Source organism: Salvia miltiorrhiza, chromosome 2 (genome assembly GCF_028751815.1).
Source record: "Salvia miltiorrhiza cultivar Shanhuang (shh) chromosome 2, IMPLAD_Smil_shh, whole genome shotgun sequence".
Taxonomy (NCBI): Eukaryota; Viridiplantae; Streptophyta; class Magnoliopsida; order Lamiales; family Lamiaceae; genus Salvia; species Salvia miltiorrhiza.
The window spans coordinates 74,595,524-74,615,256 of NC_080388.1; the positions used below are offsets into that span (position 1 = coordinate 74,595,524).

General features: G+C 34.8%; 6 protein-coding genes and 1 long non-coding RNA gene across 11 annotated transcripts in view; 4 read left to right on the plus strand and 3 right to left on the minus strand.

Moving 5' to 3' along the window:
- Positions 1-19,733, minus strand: part of LOC131009378 (uncharacterized) — a 52,182-nt gene that overhangs the window by 10,954 nt on the left and 21,495 nt on the right. The window lies entirely within an intron of this gene.
- LOC131010009 (uncharacterized) lies at positions 263-1,761 on the minus strand. The gene is made up of 2 exons (XM_057937404.1): positions 1,120-1,761; positions 263-1,001 (listed from the first exon to the last, which is right to left on the minus strand). Exons 1-2 carry the CDS (start codon positions 1,759-1,761, stop codon positions 348-350), a joined length of 1,296 nt encoding a protein of 431 aa, XP_057793387.1. The 3' UTR covers positions 263-347.
- LOC131010011 (uncharacterized) lies at positions 2,401-3,302 on the plus strand. Its single transcript, XM_057937405.1, has 2 exons — positions 2,401-3,051; positions 3,234-3,302. Exons 1-2 carry the CDS (start codon positions 2,401-2,403, stop codon positions 3,300-3,302), a joined length of 720 nt encoding a protein of 239 aa, XP_057793388.1.
- On the plus strand, positions 3,242-4,132 carry LOC131009381 (uncharacterized). The gene is made up of 2 exons (XM_057936688.1): positions 3,242-3,891; positions 3,972-4,132. Exons 1-2 carry the CDS (start codon positions 3,331-3,333, stop codon positions 4,071-4,073), a joined length of 663 nt encoding a protein of 220 aa, XP_057792671.1. The 5' UTR covers positions 3,242-3,330; the 3' UTR covers positions 4,074-4,132.
- On the plus strand, positions 7,473-10,240 carry LOC131009376 (uncharacterized). 5 transcript variants are annotated; one of them, XM_057936680.1, is made up of 4 exons: positions 7,506-7,787; positions 8,461-9,137; positions 9,218-9,871; positions 9,959-10,240. In XM_057936680.1, the coding sequence occupies exons 2-4, from the start codon at positions 8,487-8,489 to the stop codon at positions 10,055-10,057; spliced, it is 1,404 nt and encodes a 467-aa protein (XP_057792663.1). In that variant the 5' UTR covers positions 7,506-7,787; positions 8,461-8,486; the 3' UTR covers positions 10,058-10,240. The 5 variants fall into 5 exon arrangements, with proteins under 5 accessions (XP_057792662.1, XP_057792663.1, XP_057792666.1 ...); XM_057936683.1 differs by having other exon boundaries at positions 7,530-9,137; positions 9,218-9,398; positions 9,627-9,871; XM_057936681.1 differs by having other exon boundaries at positions 7,534-7,787; positions 8,456-9,137.
- Positions 11,067-13,077, minus strand: LOC131010012 (uncharacterized). The gene is made up of 3 exons (XM_057937406.1): positions 12,439-13,077; positions 11,239-11,883; positions 11,067-11,165 (listed from the first exon to the last, which is right to left on the minus strand). The coding sequence occupies exons 1-3, from the start codon at positions 13,075-13,077 to the stop codon at positions 11,067-11,069; spliced, it is 1,383 nt and encodes a 460-aa protein (XP_057793389.1).
- LOC131009382 (uncharacterized) lies at positions 13,662-15,196 on the plus strand. Its single transcript, XR_009096438.1, has 2 exons — positions 13,662-14,345; positions 14,999-15,196. It is a non-coding gene; the product is annotated as an uncharacterized LOC131009382 (long non-coding RNA).

Below are 19,733 nucleotides of genomic sequence, written 5' to 3' on the forward strand. Positions count from 1 at the left end.
GAAACAAACTAGACTAAATATCCAATCAAATGAAAATACAACTCACGGCCGTGGAAATTGAAATAATTAATGACCTCTTACAAAAGAGAGATTTTTTGTGCCTAAGCTTTTATGATAATGCCAAATTCAGACTATTGGATAAAGCATAATCATAATCAGATGTAAGGGATGCTCTTAATATGCTTAAAGCAACCAAGGATCAGCCTGAGAGTTCTTTCTTCGGTTTCTTGCTCGATTTATGACTGAGGAGAGAATCTGTGAGAGCAGAAGTTGATGTAAGAGAAGCTTTCAGTATGCTCAAGCCCTGCACCAACAAACTTCATCTCAACACATGCTACAAAACATAATCACATATTTAAAATTGTATTATATACCTCTTTCAATCCGATTTGCAGCTCCAATTCTTGGACATCAGTTATGGGGATTTTCAAGCTATTGAGAGAGGAAAGAATGGAGACAGTGCAAAAAGGGGTCACAGTTAAATCATCTGTCACCTTATAAGTTGCTGGTCTCTCAAGATACCTCCCTTTCCCTTTGGGAAACTTAACTGAAGAAAAATAGTCGTTATAGCGTGTGTAGTCAACAGGCAAAGGTTCTTCAGTAAGGCGAAGAATGTTGTTTTCAGAAATGCATCCATGAACCACATTGGGTTCCAATAGCCTTCTTTTCATAACCGAGGTTTTGAAATACTCGTCGTTTACATGGTCATCTGTGCTCAGATACAAGTTGTTTATAGCCTTCACACGAGTCTTGCCAGCCAGAAGATGCCCAACTCCTCCTAGTGGGATGTTGAAGAAACCAAATAGAAACTCGATAAAATCTTCTTTAGCTTGAGCATACAGCAACTTACCTGTGGATTTTTGTATGGTAACTTTCAAACTCATAGTGTTGAGGTTTTCTTCCTTTACTACCATCTCGTGCAATGGAACCTCTGCAGACTTCAAGTGTGTTGTTTTATTCAGGATAACGTCCGACAATGGAGTTGGGGACGTCATGCATGCCTTCAACAATTTCATAATCTAACAACAATACATACACAAATTAATTAATTACTGTATTATATAATTAACTAGTTATAACAAAGATTGGGATTTAATTTAAAGAGAATCAAGAAATCACCTCATTGAAGCCAAGATCCACTTTGATTTCCTCAGCCTTATGCGCATCTGTAATGCCGAGAAGGGTGATGATTGGTAGGAGTCCAATCTCATTTGGAAATATATGAAGATCATCAGAGATTGTGAAAGATGCTTTACGTATAGTCAACACTCCATCACTAGAAGAATCTGCTTCAGACCCTTTTTTAGCTACTTCTTTTTTCATCGTACGATGGCAAAGTATGCAACGCTCAACAGAGTCATAGTACATGCTTACAATATGTAATCTACCATGAGGGGCACGGCCTGAACAATAGAAATATTCAGCAGGCGGAGAATCAGTGATATCGAGTTTCAGCCTTTTGTATTCATCTTCAAATAAACTGGCTGGACTGAGAAGAATCTGCTTAGCACCCTCCGTCACAAAATGGGCGCTATCAAGATTCGTTAAGCTATGGTACAAACTGCTTAAGCTTGCAATGGTAGGAAGCTCATCGCCATAGTGCTTCTTGAAGACTTTGAAAATTCTTCCCAACGGCAAAGTCAAGAAGCTTAACAAAATGTCTGTGAAATGGTTGTCGGCTTCTGCAAAGAGTACCTCATTTCTCTCTTTATTTATCATCACTTTCAATGACAACTTGACATCCTTCTCAACATCAGACATTCTTGAGATAATAATGTAATCGATAGTTTTCACCAAACCCTCCCTTTTTATGGGGAAGAAGTTAACCTAAGAGTCATTAGTCCCACCAAATTCCAAGACCCCTTGCATTCAATTATCTCTTTATGAGATAGAAAATCAAATTAAACGTCAGTAACTAACTTGGAATTGAGCAGCTACATATGGGATGCATTTGATCTCCTAATATTTATGAAATTGTTTCAAAAAAAATAAAATTATGAAATTGTTATATCACATGCATGCATCAAATTTGTAAACCTATATCTAAAATGAAACTTATTTAAATTTAAATTGTGGTATATATTGACACTAAATCGGTAATTTAATTAGTTGGAAGAGGTACTTCTACTTCACTTTTCCAATCTAAAATAGATCGATTTTTTTTTATTTTATTTTTTTGTAAAATTGGGAAGTTAATCAAATACAATCCGATGGGTGTCTTGGAATTTGGTGGGACTAGTGGCGCTTGGTTAATTTTTCTAACGATTCTTGGAATTTGGAGGCACTAAACTAACGACTCTTAGGTTAACTTCTTCCCCCATAAAAATGGAGGGTTTGCTGAAATCTTCCGATTACATTGTTCAAATTTTTATTTGTTTGCACCTCATATATATTTCAAGAATGGCTGATGATAAAAAGGGTGCTACATTTTCGTTGAAAGTGATGATCAATAAAGAGAGAACTAAGGTATTCTTTGCAGACTCCGACAGCCACTTCGCAGACATTTTGTTAAGCTTCTTGACTTTGCCGTTGGGAAGAATTGTCAAAATCCTCGACCACCACTATGGAGACGAGCCGCCTTCCGTTGGTAGCTTAAGCAGTTTGTACCGTAGCTTAGCAAATCTCGACGGTGCCTATTTCTGGACTGATGGAGCTAAGCAGACTCTGCTTGATCCAACAAGTTCATTCGAAGATGAATGTGGGAGGCTGAAACTCGACATCACTTATTATCAGCCTGCTAAGTATTTCTGTTGTAGTGAATATATCTACGAAAACTATCATGATAGATTTCGCAGCGTAAGCATTTACTATGATCATGTTAAGAGGTGCAAAGTTTGCTTACTTGATATTCTTAACGAAGTAGTTAAGAAAGGGTCTGAAGCTACTGCATCTAGAGAAGGAGTTTTCACCATGAATACATCATCTTTCATAATCTCTGATGATCTCCACATATTTCCAAGTGAGACGGGACTCTTAGAAATCATTAGCTTTCTTGGCATTACAGACATGGATAACGCCGAGCAAATAAAAGTGGATTTGGGCTTCAATGAGGTAATTTTAATTTGTTTCCACACTACCTGAAAAACGTATATAGACATATAACATAGACAACATTTAAAGATATATAGTAAAGTAGTTGTCTATTAAGCTATAGACAACGTATTTAGTAAATATTGTTGTATATTATTCTCCCACTCATTTTTCTTTACCTTTATTATCTCTCTTTCTGTTAGCTAGATTATGAATTTGTTGAAGGCATCCTTGACGTCCCCAACTCCATTGTCGGACATCATCCTAAATAAAACAACACAGCTGAGTTACTCTACACTCATGGTGTCTCAGCCACACACCGGAAACGAAGAGAATCCCAATAACTCTACGAATTTAAGTTTGAAAGTGATGATACAACAATCTACTGGTAAGGTTGTGCATGCTCAAGCTAATAAACAGTTTGTAGAGTTTCTGTTTAGTTTCCTCTACATCCCATTGGTAGGAGTTGAGCATCTTCTTGCCGGTAGCACTGGTGTTAAGGCTATAGACAACTTGTACCGGAACACATCCGACGTTATAGATAGCAAGCATTTCATTACCCCGGATATGAAAAAGAGGCTAACGAAACCCACTCTACCTCATGGCTATGTTTCGAAAGACTACATTTTCCCCCTCACTGAAGAATCCTTGCCTGCTGACTATGATCAAACATCAAATTTTTCTTCTGTTAAGTTTCCCAATGGGCGGGGAAGTTATCTTAAAGGATCGCCAGCTTATCACGTGGCCGATGATTTAACTGTTACGCCTTTCTGCTTTGCCTCGACACTTTCCTCACTTAAAGAGCAGGAAATCTCGATATCTGATGTCAAAGAAGTGGAGATGCAAATCGGGCTGAAAGAGGTAACCTGTATCATTTGAAATCTTATATATTTCTGAATGTATGTAATTAGATGTTGATGAGATGAATTGTGTTGGTGCAGGCTTTAAGCATACTGAAAGCCTCTCTTACTTCTTCTACTGCTCTCACTGATGCTCTCTTGACTCGCAAATCACTCAAACGACCTAAGAGAGAAAAAGTCTGACTGCGATCCATGCTCCAATTCCAAATAGTATTGTTTTTCTGCTTATTTTAATAGCAATATGCTGCTTCATTTTTATTTTAAATTATGGATCTTGGTTTTATCATTCATTTGGATCTTTTTCCATTTTGCAAATGCTATTGGAGTAACATAGTCCCACCAAATTCCAAGACTCTCTGCATTCGCTCTTTATATGAGATAAAAAATCAAATTAAACTCCATGCAGTAGCTAGCTTCGAATTAAGCAGCTAGATGACCTAACTGGTTTATATTTAAAATTCAATTAATTATTTAATAATATATGAGTATCAAAAAATTTAAGTTGCACAATGAGATGGAGTAACTATTATTTGTTGGTTGAAATAAGAATTATCATAAATGTTATTGGAGTAGGATGAGTAAAAATTCGAAATATATATTGTGTACCTCATTTCTCTCTATATTTATCATCACTTTCAACGACAACTTGACATCCTTCTTAACACCAAACCCTCCCTTTTTATGGGGAAGAAGTTAACCTAAGAGTCATTAGTCCTACCAAATTCGGAGACTCTCTGCATTCACTCTCTTTATGAGATACAAAATTAAACGTCAGCAGCTAATTGGAATTAAGCAGCAAGAATGCATTTGATCTCCTAATATTTATTAAATTGTTGTCACATATAATTCATTCAATAATTCAAAAGAATAAAGAATTGTGTGACATCACTCAATACACCTATAAAGAAAATCACATGCATGCATCAAATTTGTATAACCTACGTTTAAAATGAAACTTATTCAAATTTAAATTGTGTTCCACCTACACACAAAATCGGTAATTTAGTTGGAAGAGATACTTCTACTTCACTTTTTTAATAGTAAATAAAACCGGGAAATTAACCAAACAATAAATATATGCAATCACATTAGGACCACTCACAAATTAGTTCAATAGGATTTTTTTTGATTTATTTAGTTTATTTTTAAAATTAAAAATAGCTTTTAATTAATTTATTGTATTGTCTATATTAATTGTACCTTTTTTTTGCACTTTTCTATTTTATTTCTAAAAAAATACAAAAAATAAATAAAATGTAAACAATATAAAGAAAAATAATAATTATTTTTATTTTAAAAAATAAATTAAATAAATCAAACCTATTTAACAAGTTTATGTCTTGGAATTTGGTGGGACTAGCGGCGCTTGGTTAATTTCTCTAATGATTCTTGTAATTTGTAGTGTCTTGGAATTTGGAGGGACTAATTAACGACTCTTCGGTTAACTTCTTCCCCCATAAAAGAGAGGACTCGCTGAAATCTTTCGATTTACTAATTCTAATGGATACTACTACTTAAGTAATCCTTTTGTATTTTAATTCTAAATTATTAAAATTATGTAATAAAAAATAATAATAACTTATATGATGAAGAGTCCTAATGGATACTACTACTTAAATAACTATTAAAATATAAAAGATAAACTATAATATATCTATAAGTATAATATATTAAATTACACAATGAACCTTAAATTAAGTATATATGAGGAATATAATAAGCAAATCAAATTTTGTAAAACAAGTCACTTTTTTAATAGGTTTTATATTTGGCTGTGTTTGGATTTAGATCTAATTATCTAAATAACAGATGAAGATACTAATTCGATTTTTTTCTACATTCACTCCCTTGTTTATGAGGAAGGAGTTAACCAAGAGTCACTAGTCTAGTCCCACTAAAAGCCACACCTTCTGCATTCACTCCCAAATTAATAGCCCCAACAAATTCCGAATTTCAAGACACCTGAAAATGGAATATTAATATGGTGGAACTTGAAAGGATGATGTTTCACAAATAAGAAAATAGAATTGTAGAAAAATCTTCGCCTCCACCAAAATGTCTGAGAAAAATTAAACAAGAACAAGAATGCTACGTTTTCGTTGAAAGTGATGATCAATAGAGAGAAATCTAAGGTGCTATTTTAATTTTTACTTTTTATTTGTAATTTTTATGCTTTAAAAATAACAATTTTTTAAAAAAATATTAAAAATTATAAAATAAAATAAAATATGGAGAAAATAATAAAAATAACTATTTTTTTAATCAAAAGTTTTAAATAAATATATTTGTTAAAGTATTTAACTACTCCCTCCGGCCCGGTAATCTTGTCCCCTTTCTTTTGGGCACGCAGATTAAGGAGTGTTGAGTTAGTGTTGTAAATTGTAAGGTCCCACTTGTTTTAGAAAAAGTAAGTATGAACTAATTATCTTTGTGTTTATCTTCTTTCTTCTTCACCTCCTCTCGGCAACAGTAGGCGGCGGAGCCACACCTGCGCCACCTCCCTCCCCGGCGTCGGCACAGCCACCGGCCTCATCGCCGCCTTTCTCCATCCGGAGCAGTGAACAAAATCAAGCAAAAGAACAAGAATAAAAATCAAATCTTTAGCCCAAGAACAATTTCTTCAACAAATTTTTGCTAACCAAGAACAGAAAAACCAAGAACAAATTTTTCATCATCTGGAAAAGCCAAGAATAGAAAAACGAATTTCTTCAACAAATCGTTAACCAAGAACAGAAAAGCCAAATTTCTTCAACAAGTTTTCCATCGTCTTCGCTAACCAGGAGAAGGCACCGCGGCTGCAGCCCTATGGCTGTACAGTCGCCGGAATCGAAGGGGTGGCGTTTGGATTTGGGGATTTAGGGCTCGGAGGTGGAGAGAGAGGTGGAGACGGAGAAGGGAAGTTGATGGCGAGGCAAGAGAAGAGGGAGTTTAGGGCTTAGATCTGTGCTCGACGGATTTACAGAGGGGGAAAGAGGGAGGCGGCGACGGCGGCGGAACAGAGGAGGAGAAGCGAAGCACCATGAATAGAGGGGGAAGAGGGGGGCGGCGCCGGCGGAGCATTCATGGGGGAGCGGATTTACAGAGGGGGAAGGAGGGAGGCGGCGACGGCGGCGGAACAGAGGAGTAGAGGCGAAGCACCATGAATAGAGGGGGAAGAGGGGGGCGGCGCCGGCGGAGCATTCATGGGGGAGCGGATTTACATAGGGGGAAGGGGGGAGGCGGAGGCGGCGGCGGCGGAACAGAGGGGGGCGGCGCCGGTGGAACAGAGGGGAAGTGAGCGGCGGCGCCGGTGGATTTGCAGAGGGGAAGTGAGCGGCGGCTTTAGAGAGGGAGATGGTAGAGAGAGAGAGAGGCGAGTAGAGTAATTTAGAGGAGTAAGTTTAATTAGAATCATGTTTAAGTGAGAGTTAATTAACTTTAAAATTTACCTAAAAAGAAAATGAGACAAAATTATTGGGACAACCCAAAAAGGAAAGTCGGACAAAATTATTAGGACGGATGGAGTACTTTTTTGTTCAAACATATTAAATTACAATTGCGTCAAATAAAGTCATGCAATAGTACTTTTTGTGAAACCGACAAACCAAAAACATGGAAAAGAAAAAGTTGAAAAACAGAAAAAGAAGTTAAAAAAAAAGTGAAAAAGCAAAGATTCGCCAATGGCATAGCTCAACTGTTTGCTCCATTTTGCTTTAGTAGCCAAATAATGCCAGTGCTTCTCGCTCACTCATCTATCCACTCCTCTCTTCACTTTTAGCCGCTCAAAACCACCGTCGCAGCCACCCTTCCTCCGCCGCGAGCTCAGCCACCCTCATCAAACAACATGTTTTCTTCTGGGTTGACTTGAAAATCTGTCTTTTTCTCTGAAAATCCCCAATTTTATAGATTGGAAATCAGGTAATTCTTGACTTATTCATCTCTTGTTCACACTGTGTCTATTTTTAATTGATTATTAATTAGTTAATTACTACTATGTTTATGCGTAAATTGCCGCAAAATACATAAAATTTAGACGGATTTTGATTTTGCTCGCAATCTTTAAAATTTGAAATAAAATACACTAAATTTTAATTTTTTTCTGAAAAATAGGCTTTGATATAGATAGAATTACCCGAGTAAGAGATGTTTAATTCGAGCTTCTTTTAGTCTTTATGAAGGATTTAATTGGACTCTCAGGAAACTAGATTTTGGTTTTGAATAATGACAGAATTTGACGAAAAGATGGGTTTTTTTGGGTCCATGAATGAATAATTTTAAAGATCATTTGGCAGGGGATTCGAACTTAACAAATATATACAAAATAAAATTAATATTAAATTTTCGATTTAAAAAAAAATAAAAAAAAATTAGCTAGTTTTAAAATTTTGTTCACATTGTAGCTGTCTTTATTTTTAATTAACTAAATCCTTTTTTATTTTGAGACAAAAATTTTAAATTAATCGATTTTTATATATTTGACCATTTTATATATGAACATATTATGTCCAAATAGCAATCTTGATACCTTTAACCTCAAACATTAATTATATTCTACTATTAGATCAATACACATATAAACTAATTAGTGCAGTGACGACTTCTGTATCAAATTCAAGAATGGCTGATGATAAAAAGGGTGCTACATTTTCGTTGAAAGTGATGATCAATAAAGAGAGAACTAAGGTACTCTTTGCAGACTCCGACAGCCATTTTGCAGACATTTTGTTAAGCTTCTTGAGTTTGCCATTGGGAAGAATTGTGAAAGTCCTCGAGAAGCACTATGGAGACGAGGCGCCTTCCATTGGTAGCTTAAGCAGTTTATACCGTAGCTTAGTAAATCTCGACAGTTCCTACTTCTGGACTGATGGAGCTAAGCAGACTCTGCTTGATCCAACAAGTTCATTGGAACATGAATACGGGAGGCTGAAACTCGACATCACTGATTTTCAGCCTGCTGAATATTTCTATTGTATCGGTCTCTATCAGTGCTCTTATAGATTTCGTAGCGTAAGCATCTACTATGATCATGTTAAGAAGTGCAAATTTGGCTTATGTGGTGGTACTATGAAAATAGAAGTAGTTAAGAAAGGATCTGAAGCTGCTGCATCTAGAGATGGAGTTTTCACCATGAATACATCATCTTTCTTAATCTCTGATGATCTCCACATATTTCCAAGTGAGACAGGACTCTTAGGCGTCATTAGCTTTCTTGGCATTACAGACATGGATAACGCCGAGCAAATCAAGGTGGATTTGGGCTTCACTGAGGTAATTTTTGGTTTTCTCTAATCTCAATCTTTGTTATAACTAGTTATTTATTTAATTTGTGTATATCATGTTATTGTTAGATTATGAATTTGTTGAAGGCTTCCTTGACGTCCCCAACTCCATTGTCGGACATCATCCTAAATAAAACAACACAGCTGATTTACTCTAAATTCATGGTGACTCAACCACACACTACAGAGGAAGAGAATCCAAACAACTCGAGGAATTTAAGTTTGAAAGTGATGATACAACAATCTACTGGTAAGGTTGCGTATGCTCAAGCAAATAAACAGTTTGTGGAGTTTCTGTTTAGTTTCCTCTACATCCCATTGGTTGGAGTTGAGCATCTTCTTGCCGGTAACACTTGTGTTAAGGCTATAGACAACTTGTACCGGAGCACATCCGACCTTGCAGATAGCAAGCATTTCATTACCCCGGATACGAAAAAGAGGCTAATGACACCCATTCTACCTCATGGCTACATTTCAGCACACTGCATTTTCCCCCTCGCTGAAGAATGCTTGCCTGCTGAGTACAATGATTATCTGAACTCGTCTTCGGTTAAGTTTCCCAATGGGCAGGGAAGTTATCTAAAAGGATCCCCAACTTATCACGTGGCGGATGATTTAACTGTTACGCCTTTCTGCTTTGCCTCGACACTTTCCTCTCTTAAAGAGCAGAAAATCTCGATATCTGATGTCAAAGAAGTGGAGATGCAAATTGGGTTGAAAGAGGTAATTAAACTGTATATTTGAAATCTTGGTTGTTATATTTCTGAATGTATATATGTTCAGATGTTGAGATGAATTGTGTTGGTGCAGGCTTTGAGCATACTGAAAGCCTCTCTTACTTCTACTACTGCTCTCACTGATGCTCTGATGATTCGCAAATCACTCAAACAGCCAAAGAGAGAAGTGTGATCCATGCTTCCTGTATATATGTTGCAAGTATTGGCTTATATGTTATATTAATAGTTATGGTGCTTCATTTTTATTTTAATTATGAATCTTGATTTTCCATTCGTTTGGTTCTTTTTTCAATATGCAAACACTATCTTGGTTGTCAGAAATAATTTTTGGAATAGAAACATGAATTTCTTGAAATGTTATGTACTTTTTTGCATTTATGCTTATGTCATAGACCTTTTATTGAATCTTCAAATGATTTAAACAATGCAACATCAAAGAGATCAATAGATGCATAACTATGATTATTTATCATCACTTTCAACGACATGACATCCTTCTTAACACCATACCCTCCCTTTTTAATTATGGCGAAGAAGTTAACCTAAGATTCATTAGTCCTACCAAATTCCAAGACTCTCTGCATTCACTCTCTTTATGAGATACAAAATCAAATTAAACGTCAGTAGCTAACTTGGAATTAAGCAGCAAGATGGGATGCATTTGACTTCCTAATATTTATGAAATTGTTGTCACATATAATTCATTCAAAAATTCAAAAGAATAAAGATTAGTGTGACATCACTCAATACACCTGTAAAGAAAATCACAGTTAAATCATCTGTCACCTTATATAAGTGGCTGCTTCCTCAAGAAAAAATGGCTTTATCGCAATCAACAGGCAGCTTTTATTAAAATTTGTGCCGACTAAAAACATATTTCCTGGACGGAGAAAATGCTTTTTTTAATGAATGAACAAATAACAAAATTAAGACGTCTATTTTAGAGTCGAAGATCTTCATTAACTCGCACAAGAGAATATTTCTTTGAAAACTCATAAATTATGTCTACAATACTAGCCTTCATAAGCTCATTTCACAGCGGATAAGAAATTAATCAAGCAAGGTTCATAACAGAAATAACAAACAAAGCACCCTATTAGGTATCAATATTTTCCATCAAGGGACATTCAAACGATGCAAACTCCATGCAGCAGTGAGGCAACCAAGAACCGGCCTCAAAATTATTTCTTTTGTCGTTTGTGCGATGGGTAAGCATTGAGCAGAGCATCGGAGAGAGCTGTAGTGGTGGATGTAAGAGAAGCTTTCAGTATGCTCAAAGCCTGCACCCATCAACAAATTTGCTCTCAACATCTAAACATATATACAATTAAAAGCTATCAAAGTTGTATTTACCTCTTTCAATCCAATTTGCAGCTGCATTTCTTCAACATCAGATATCGGAATCTTCTCCTTATTCATACGGCAAAGAGCAGAAGCAGTAAAATAAGGAGTCACAGTCAAATTATCGCTCACCAAATAAGTTGTTGGTCGCTCGAGATATCTTCCCTGGCCTTCAGGAAACGCAACCGAAGAAAAGAGCGAGAGATCATCAATGTACTCAGCAGGCAAGCATTCTTCAGTGAGGGGAAGAATCTGGTTTGGGGAGATGCAACCATGAGGCAAATGGGGATTCATTAGCCTCTTCTTCGTCTCCGAGGTCTTGAAATACTTGTCGTCTAGTTCAGCCGTGCTCCGGTACAAGTTGTTTATCGCCTTAAAACAAGACTTGCCGGCTTGAAGATGCTCCAATCCTCCTAGTGGAATGGTGAGCAAACCGGATAGAAACTCGACGAAATCTTCCTGAGCTTGAGCGTACAAAAGCTCACCGGTGGATTTTCGTATCATCAATTTCAAACTTAGATTCCTACACCTGGGGTTTATCTCGTTCACAATTTCATGCATTGAAATAGCTGCAGTTGAACTCTTTGTTTTTTTACGTAGGATGAGGTCCGACAATGGAGTTGGTGACGTCAATGATGCCTTCAACAAGTCCATTATCTAACAACATTGCATTAATTGGCTACAAATTTATATAGATAACTAGCAGAAATGACTGCTTTTGCACGTAAAAATGAATCACTTTCATATAGCAACGTTTTGTGACAATACATTTTTTAAAAGTTTAATGTAATATCTAAATTTTGTCTTATATACTTAAGATCTAATCGTAGAACGAATCAAAATCAAAAGTTGCGGAAAAATTAATTTTAATCCAAGAATTCTTCTAATAGAATAAAGAATAGTAACTTAATGTGGATAAAGAGTCCTAATAGATAGTACCACTCAAATAATTATTAAAATATATAAAATATTAAATTATACAATAGACCTTAAAATAAAAATATATGAATATGACAGATATTATAAGCGAATAGAATTTTAGAATAGGCATAAATTACTAAATTGAGAGAATAAAGAATAGTAACTTGGATTCTTTTCGAAAATTTCATAAAATTACAATTCTAACCCCAATTTTTTGAAATTCAATTTCTGGATTATAACCAATTAATACCCAAAATAAAGGAAAATTGAGATTAGAGAATCCAGAATCACCTCATTGAACCCAAACGACACTTGGATTTCCTGCGCCTCATGCGCGTCTGTGATGCCAAGAAGGGTGATGAATGACAGGAGCCCAATTTCATTTGGAAATATTTGCAGATCACCGGAGATTGTGAAAGATGCTTTACTTTTAACGAACACTCCATCACTCGATGCAGCTATAGACGGCCTTTCAGCTGCTTCTTTTCTCATCGTATTGCCACAGACTTTGCAAGTGAGATTATCATAGTATATGCTCACACAAGGAATACTTCCATGAGAGGTTAAGAAACAACAGAAATACTTGGCAGACTGAGAATTAGAGATGTCCAGTTTCAGACATTTGTATGCATCTTCGAATGAACTGTTTACATAGAGCAGAGCCTGCTGAGCATCCTCCGTCACAAAATGGGCATCAGCGAGATTGTCTAAGCTGCGAGAAAAATTGGTTAAGCTTCCAATGCTGGGTGTCTCTTCACCTTTATAGTGGTTGTCGAAGAATTCGATAATTCTTCCCAACGGCAAAGTCAAGAAGCTTAACAAAATGTCTACAAAATGGGGGTCGGCTTCTGCAAAGAGTACCTTGGTTTTATCTTTATTGACCATCACTTTCAACGAGAACTTGACATCCTCGTTAGCTGCATCAGACATTCTGCTAAAATGTGTAGTAATATTAATTTGTGGTAATAGAGATGTAATCTTAGATTGCTATCAAGATTTTTCTGCAGACCCTCGCTTTTAAAGGGCAAGAAATTATTATCCTAATTACCCAAGGCCAAGTCATTAGTCCAACCAAATTCCAAAGATTGTATGCATTAATCACTACCTTTTCTCGAGATATTCAAACTAACCAAACGTCGCTACTAGTCCCACCAGAGTCTAGCTTGGAAGAAGATTCGCCATTTTGATTAACAATAAATCTATGCAGCCACATTGTGGCCACCCGCACACTAGTATAATAAGGAAAATCTTAATTTATTTAATTTATTTTTTAAAATAAAAAAGGATTTAGTTATTTTACTATATTCTCTACATTGTACTTATTTTTTTTTAATTTTTTTTGCATTTTTTATTTTTAATTTATTTTTAATAAAAATAAGAAAGTTACCAAAAAATTACAAAAAAATAATTACAATGTAAAGAATATGATAAAATAACTAAATCTTATTTTTATTTTAAAAAATAAATTAAATAAATTAAAATTTTTCTTATTATACTAGTGTGTGGGTGGTAGGGTTGTAAACGAATCGAATATTTTTGCTCGATTCGATATTCGATTCGAAATTTTGATATTCGTATTCGAAATTATTCGATTCGTATTCGATTATAAATATTCGATTCGATTCGATTAATAAACGAATCGAATATGAAATTTTGATATTCGATTCGATATTCGTATGTATTCGATTCGATTAATAAATAAATAGATAAATATATATATATATATATATATATATATATATATCTATCTAATTTTAAAATATTAAATTAGATATTAAAAAAATTGAAAATTTGAGATACACGCCTATTCCTTAAATTTCAAACACACACCTATCCCACGCGGGCCACGCCTGTATCCCTATTATTTGAAACACACGCATTTTCCCTTTACATTGCTTTTTCTCTCTCATTTCATTAACCTAAATTTGAAACACACACCTATTTGTTTCCGCCGCCCCGCCCCCCACACACCAAACCACTATCGCCGCCCTCACGGCTCACACGCTGCCAGCTCCAGCCAGCCTTCTCTGCCGCCGCCGCCCACACCCTACTGACGTCGTTGGATCCTCAGCCTTCTCCGCTGCGGGCTGCCCGTCGCCACTCGCCAGCAACTAACGTCGCTCGTCTCCAGTCGCCAGCACCCCGCCACGGCGTCGCCTCTCCTCCAACTGTCGTCTGCTGCTGCCGTATACTAGCAGGTTAGTATGTGATGTCTGTTTAAGAAATCTCCCATTCCCTCTCCTCTGTTGCGCCGCTACTTTATTTTTTGAGTTATTGCAAGAACGCAGATATTACATATTGCTGAATGTGATTTCTGTTTAAGAAATCTAGTGTTTTATGAAATCTAATAGCTGCATTGATGAATGTGATGTATGCTGTAGTATACTTTTACTTTTAATTCTTGGATTCTTGGATTCTTTTGTCATCGAACTAATTAATTCGTGTCTGTTGTCTGTGGAGTTTGGTTTTGGGGTTGGGGAAGGAAGAAAGTAAGGTCTTTAATGGATTAAATCAAGTTATAGTGGCTATCAAGCACTGTTTCCATGTAATTTTCATCCAAACAGTTATTATCGAATTGGTAAAACATTGGGAAATTTATTAAGTGTTTTGATTATGATTCCAATAATCCTAATATGATGATTAAGCATTCTGATATAATAGTCCGATAGCAAGCTTGCATGTTAGGGAGCTTTAATTTTATTTTACTGTTATTATGAATTTAGATGGTTGGAATTTGGAAATGTGGAATTAGATTTACTGTTATTGTGAGGCTTATTTAATATTTTTGCAGGAATATGGATGCTTCAAATTTAATAAAGCATACATTTAATTATTTTATTACTTCTTGTAGGAGCAAGAAGAACCTTTCCATGTGATGTTGAAGTCCACTTAGTTTACAAGCTTGGTGGAAGATTGGATGTTTGACATTGTTTTATTGAAGTGTTGTTTTGATGAATTTGAAACCTATCTTTATTTTATGTATTGCAAACTTTTGAATGTTATGATGTGTATTGAGAATTTAAATGGTGGAATCATCAAATGAGCTTTTTTTGATGTGTGTCATTATTAGGTAGATGTATTGAAATATATCACTATATTTTTTAGAATATTATTTCACATATTTTTTTCTCTAAAATTTCGAATCGAATAGTTCGAATCGAATCGAATAGAAGGGAAAACGAATCGAATATTCGAATCGAATATTCGAATTTTTTAATTTAGAGTAATTTTAAAAAACGAATCGAATACACGAATCGAAGCGAATAATTTCAAAATCAAATCGAATCGAATATCGAATCGCATTTTGTATTCGAAACCTAAACGAATACCGAATCGAATATACGAATTATTTCACGAATACGAATCGAATATTGAGATATTCGTCAGTATTCGATTCGGTTACAACCCTAGTGGGTGGCCACAATGTGGCTATTTAGCATTACTCTTTGATTAATTGTGGAATTGTTGTCACATGTAATTTGAAAATTGATCAAAAGATAAAGTGATAGTATGGTATAACTTAAAACGCTATAAAGAAAAGAGCACAAACATTAAATCCGTAAATTTATTAAAAGAAATTAATTAGTATTATGTCTTTAGTTTTTGGTTGGTTATTCGTTGAAATTTTTTATTGATGCAATTGTGATATATACTACTTTACATAAAGCTCAGGATATTTTAATTATTTATTTGTCACATTGCGTGTTTAGATTCGCTAAATTCAATTGCAATAATCAAATTATATAAATTAGAAATTAGTTTATCTGTTCAACTTTAATGTATCATGTTGATTATATAGCCACACTGTGGCCACCCATAAATCGGTTAAATAAAAATTAAATTAATATATTTAATTTTTTTTTTAAATAAAAATAAAATTTACTTATTTTATTGTATTCTCTACATTATAATTATTTTTTAATATTTTATTGTAATTTTCTTATTTTTATTAAAAAATAAATTAAAAAATAAAAGATGCAAAAAAAATTATAAAAAAATAACTACAATGTAGAGAATACAATAAAATAACTAAATCCAATTTTTATTAGTAAAAAATAGTAATAATTTAAATAAATTGAAATTTTCCCTATATATTAAACTAAATTATGGGGACCACAATGTGGCTGTATGGACTTATTGAAACCAATATATACAGAATACAATTAATTAACAAGATTATTCTCCTCGACTCGAGAAGGGATGCATTTGATCTCCTAATATTTATGAAATCGTTTCATTAAAAAAGTTATGAAACTGTTATCGATCACATGCATGTATCAAATTTATAAACCTATATTTAAAATGAAACTTATTTAAATTTAAACTGTGTTCTACATTGACACTAAATCGGCAATTTAGTTGGAAGAGGTACTTCTACCTCACTTTTTCAATCTAAAATAAAATCGATTTTTTTTGGATTAAATAAAATAGGAGAAAGTTAATAAAATACAATCCGATGGGTCTTGGAATTTGGTGGGACTAGTGGCGCTTGGTTAACTTCTTCCCCCATAAAAAGGGAGGGTTTGCTGAAGTCTTCCGATTACATTATTCAAATGTTTCTTTGTTTGTACCACATATATATTTCAAGAATGGCTGATGATAAAAAGGGTGCTACATTTTCGTTGAAAGTGATGGTCAATAAAGAGAGAACTAAGGTATTCTTTGCAGACTCCGACAGCTACTTCGCAGACATTTTGTTAAGCTTCTTGACTTTGCCATTGGGAAGAATCGTCAAAGTCCTTGAGAAGCACTATGGAGACGATGAAGGGTTATATACTTAAAGCAACGCTTTTATGCTTGTATATATTGATACCTTATTCACTACTATTTTCCTATCTGAATTATTGTTATTGCATAATCCTATTATAGTCCAATTTATCTCATACTATAGATTATATGGTGTGTTGTAGATCACAGAAGATCATATAATTGGAAAAAGTTGAGATATAAATTGAGTTCACAATCGAGGCAACTATGGACGAGTTGCTGGTTTAGATTGTAGCATAAATGGATAAATAGTTTGTCTTGGCTATTTATTTATGCTAGTACCTTCGTGTATTGAACAGGATCACAGTGAGATGAATTCTTATATTCTGACTAATTAAGAATCAAGATCTCGGCGACTTAAATAGTCTTAACCTTAGTTGGATTAATCGGTGTGAATAATAGATTGACTATTGCTTTGATTTATCATGGGTGAGAGTTCTCTTGAAGCTCAATATACTCGATACTTTGGGTGATAGCAATTATTATTTGACATGCGATTATATTGCAATAAGGATCCGTGTCCTGCTAATAACAGGATGATAATATCCTCTCGAGGAACTTAATAAGTTTATCGTATTAAACCCTGCAGGTGGAATTAGTTCCGATACGATAATAAGTTTAAGTGGTAGCACTCGAGATGTCGTTTATAATTAAACGACTAATTAATTAATTAATTGACCGTCAGAGGAATTAATTAATTAATGGATATTCGATATCTTAAACACGGAGATTAATTAAGTCTAATACTAGCCCCGACTCACCTAAAGAATAAAGAGGTAATTCAGTATTAATTTTCTAGTGGAATAAATTAATACTAGTGTCTCGATTTATATTCTGGGCTGAATAAGAAAAATCGAGCACTGGGAGGCCAAACTTTATTCGAGCTAGTAGATCCCCGATTGGCCCAAATTAAGGCTTAAATCTCAAGTGGGCAAACAATTCATTATCTCTAGATTCTTTCTCATAAATAATTGCTAAAGATATCACTTTGCCAAAAGTGAAATAAATAAATGGCAAACATAATAATTGCTATTATTCTTATCTTTTGCTATTTTAATCAAAAGTAAAAGAAAAGAAAAGTATGTGATATCATTCTTAAGAATGAAGAATCACGTAGCAATTGTAGACAATTTGAGAAAGAGAGAAATTGAGAAAGAAAGAGATTGAGAGTTTTTGTTCATTGGAGTTGAGATAGGATTCGAAGATCGTTGCCATCCAACGTCGAATCTTGCCGTGGGAACAATTCGGAAGATCAACTCTGGAGTCGATCACTTCTCGTTTCGTAGGTATACTTCTTTTACTACCTTGTAGGATTATGGTTTTTGTATGTACTTGTTAGATATCCGAAATGGATCGTGGGCACACGAACCGTATGTCAAAATACGGTTCCTACAATTGGTATCAGAGCCAAGGTCCGGACATTTCGGCTCTATCGGATTAATGAGTAGTAAAACCATTAGATCTTGGTAGAACTTTGCTATATCAATATGCAGGTTTTGTATATTGTTCGTCGTCTTATCGTGGATCATTTATTTGATTTGTCGATCTTGGCCTGTAATCTTAAAATCACGACAAGCTATGCGTGATTAGATTAGGATTTCCATTTGTATTTTTTCTTTGTTGGTTTATCTATTGGAGAACAATAGAAATCAAGAACAGAGGGTGATAGAATGCAAAATGGAGAAGCACAGAAATTCCGGAATTCAGCCGGTGCCGGAATTCAGCCGGTGCCGCCGTGCCTCTCGCAGGAAATCAAGTTCTGGCAGTCTCCGAAGAACAGCTATAACTTCCTCTACAGAAGTCCGATTGAGGTGAAACAAGTGGCCACGGAAAGCTCTTTCAAAGACGAAGAAGTCGTATTTCTGCATAAAATACGATTGGAGTTCGTTTGAGGGGTCAAACGGAGCGTTGAAGTTGGCTGACCTGTTCAGCAACAGATTGACGAATTGGGCCTATCTTTTGGACTTCTATGATTTAATTCCATTGGGCTCTCTTTTGGGCCTCTTAAATTAAATATATTGGACCTATTTAATTAAATTAAGTTGGGCCTATTTAATTAAATTAATTTGAGCTTATTAATTTGGGCTCTTTTATTTAATTAATTTGAGCCTCTTTGATTTAATTAATTTGGGATCTTTTATTTAATTTGGGCTACTTAATGGAAGGAGTGTTTCGCGGACGACGAGACTTGCTAAAAGACGAAGAAATCTATTATGTAATAGATTAGAATTTAATTTCCCTTATTTTATTCATTTGTAATAAAATAGGCAGGGAAGAACAGGTTCCAGGTTTCCACGATAAGACGACATTTTTTTTGTCGGGTTTCTTTTATGTCGTGGAATTTAATCACCGTTAAGGTGTTTTAATAGCATGATGTTTTTTGCTCTATGTGGTTTTAAATGCGCATAGTATATCATGCTATGTGTTATCACGTTTTCTCTAAGCATGTTTTAGAATTTCAAGCGAGCATGTTTTATTACATGTGTTATAGAAATGCATGCTTAGGTTTTCCGTGTTAACGTGATTTAACCTGTAAACCTTTTGAAGTAAAAGACTAAGCGGATAATTCAATTTTTTAAATAAAATTGATATAGACCTCCACAGTTGGTTTAAGACAAAGTAAATTGATAATTGGTGTAAACGTCCACACGAACGTGGCTTGCACTTGTTATTAATTTGCAGCTTTTGTCGGTTAAACTTCTAAATTAAAAAATATTTTAATCTTGTGAATAAGTGGGAGTTTTTGCATGTAAACGTTCACACTATCGTGACTTGCATGTATTAATTTCTGCGAATTATTCTAGAAATGATTAAAATTA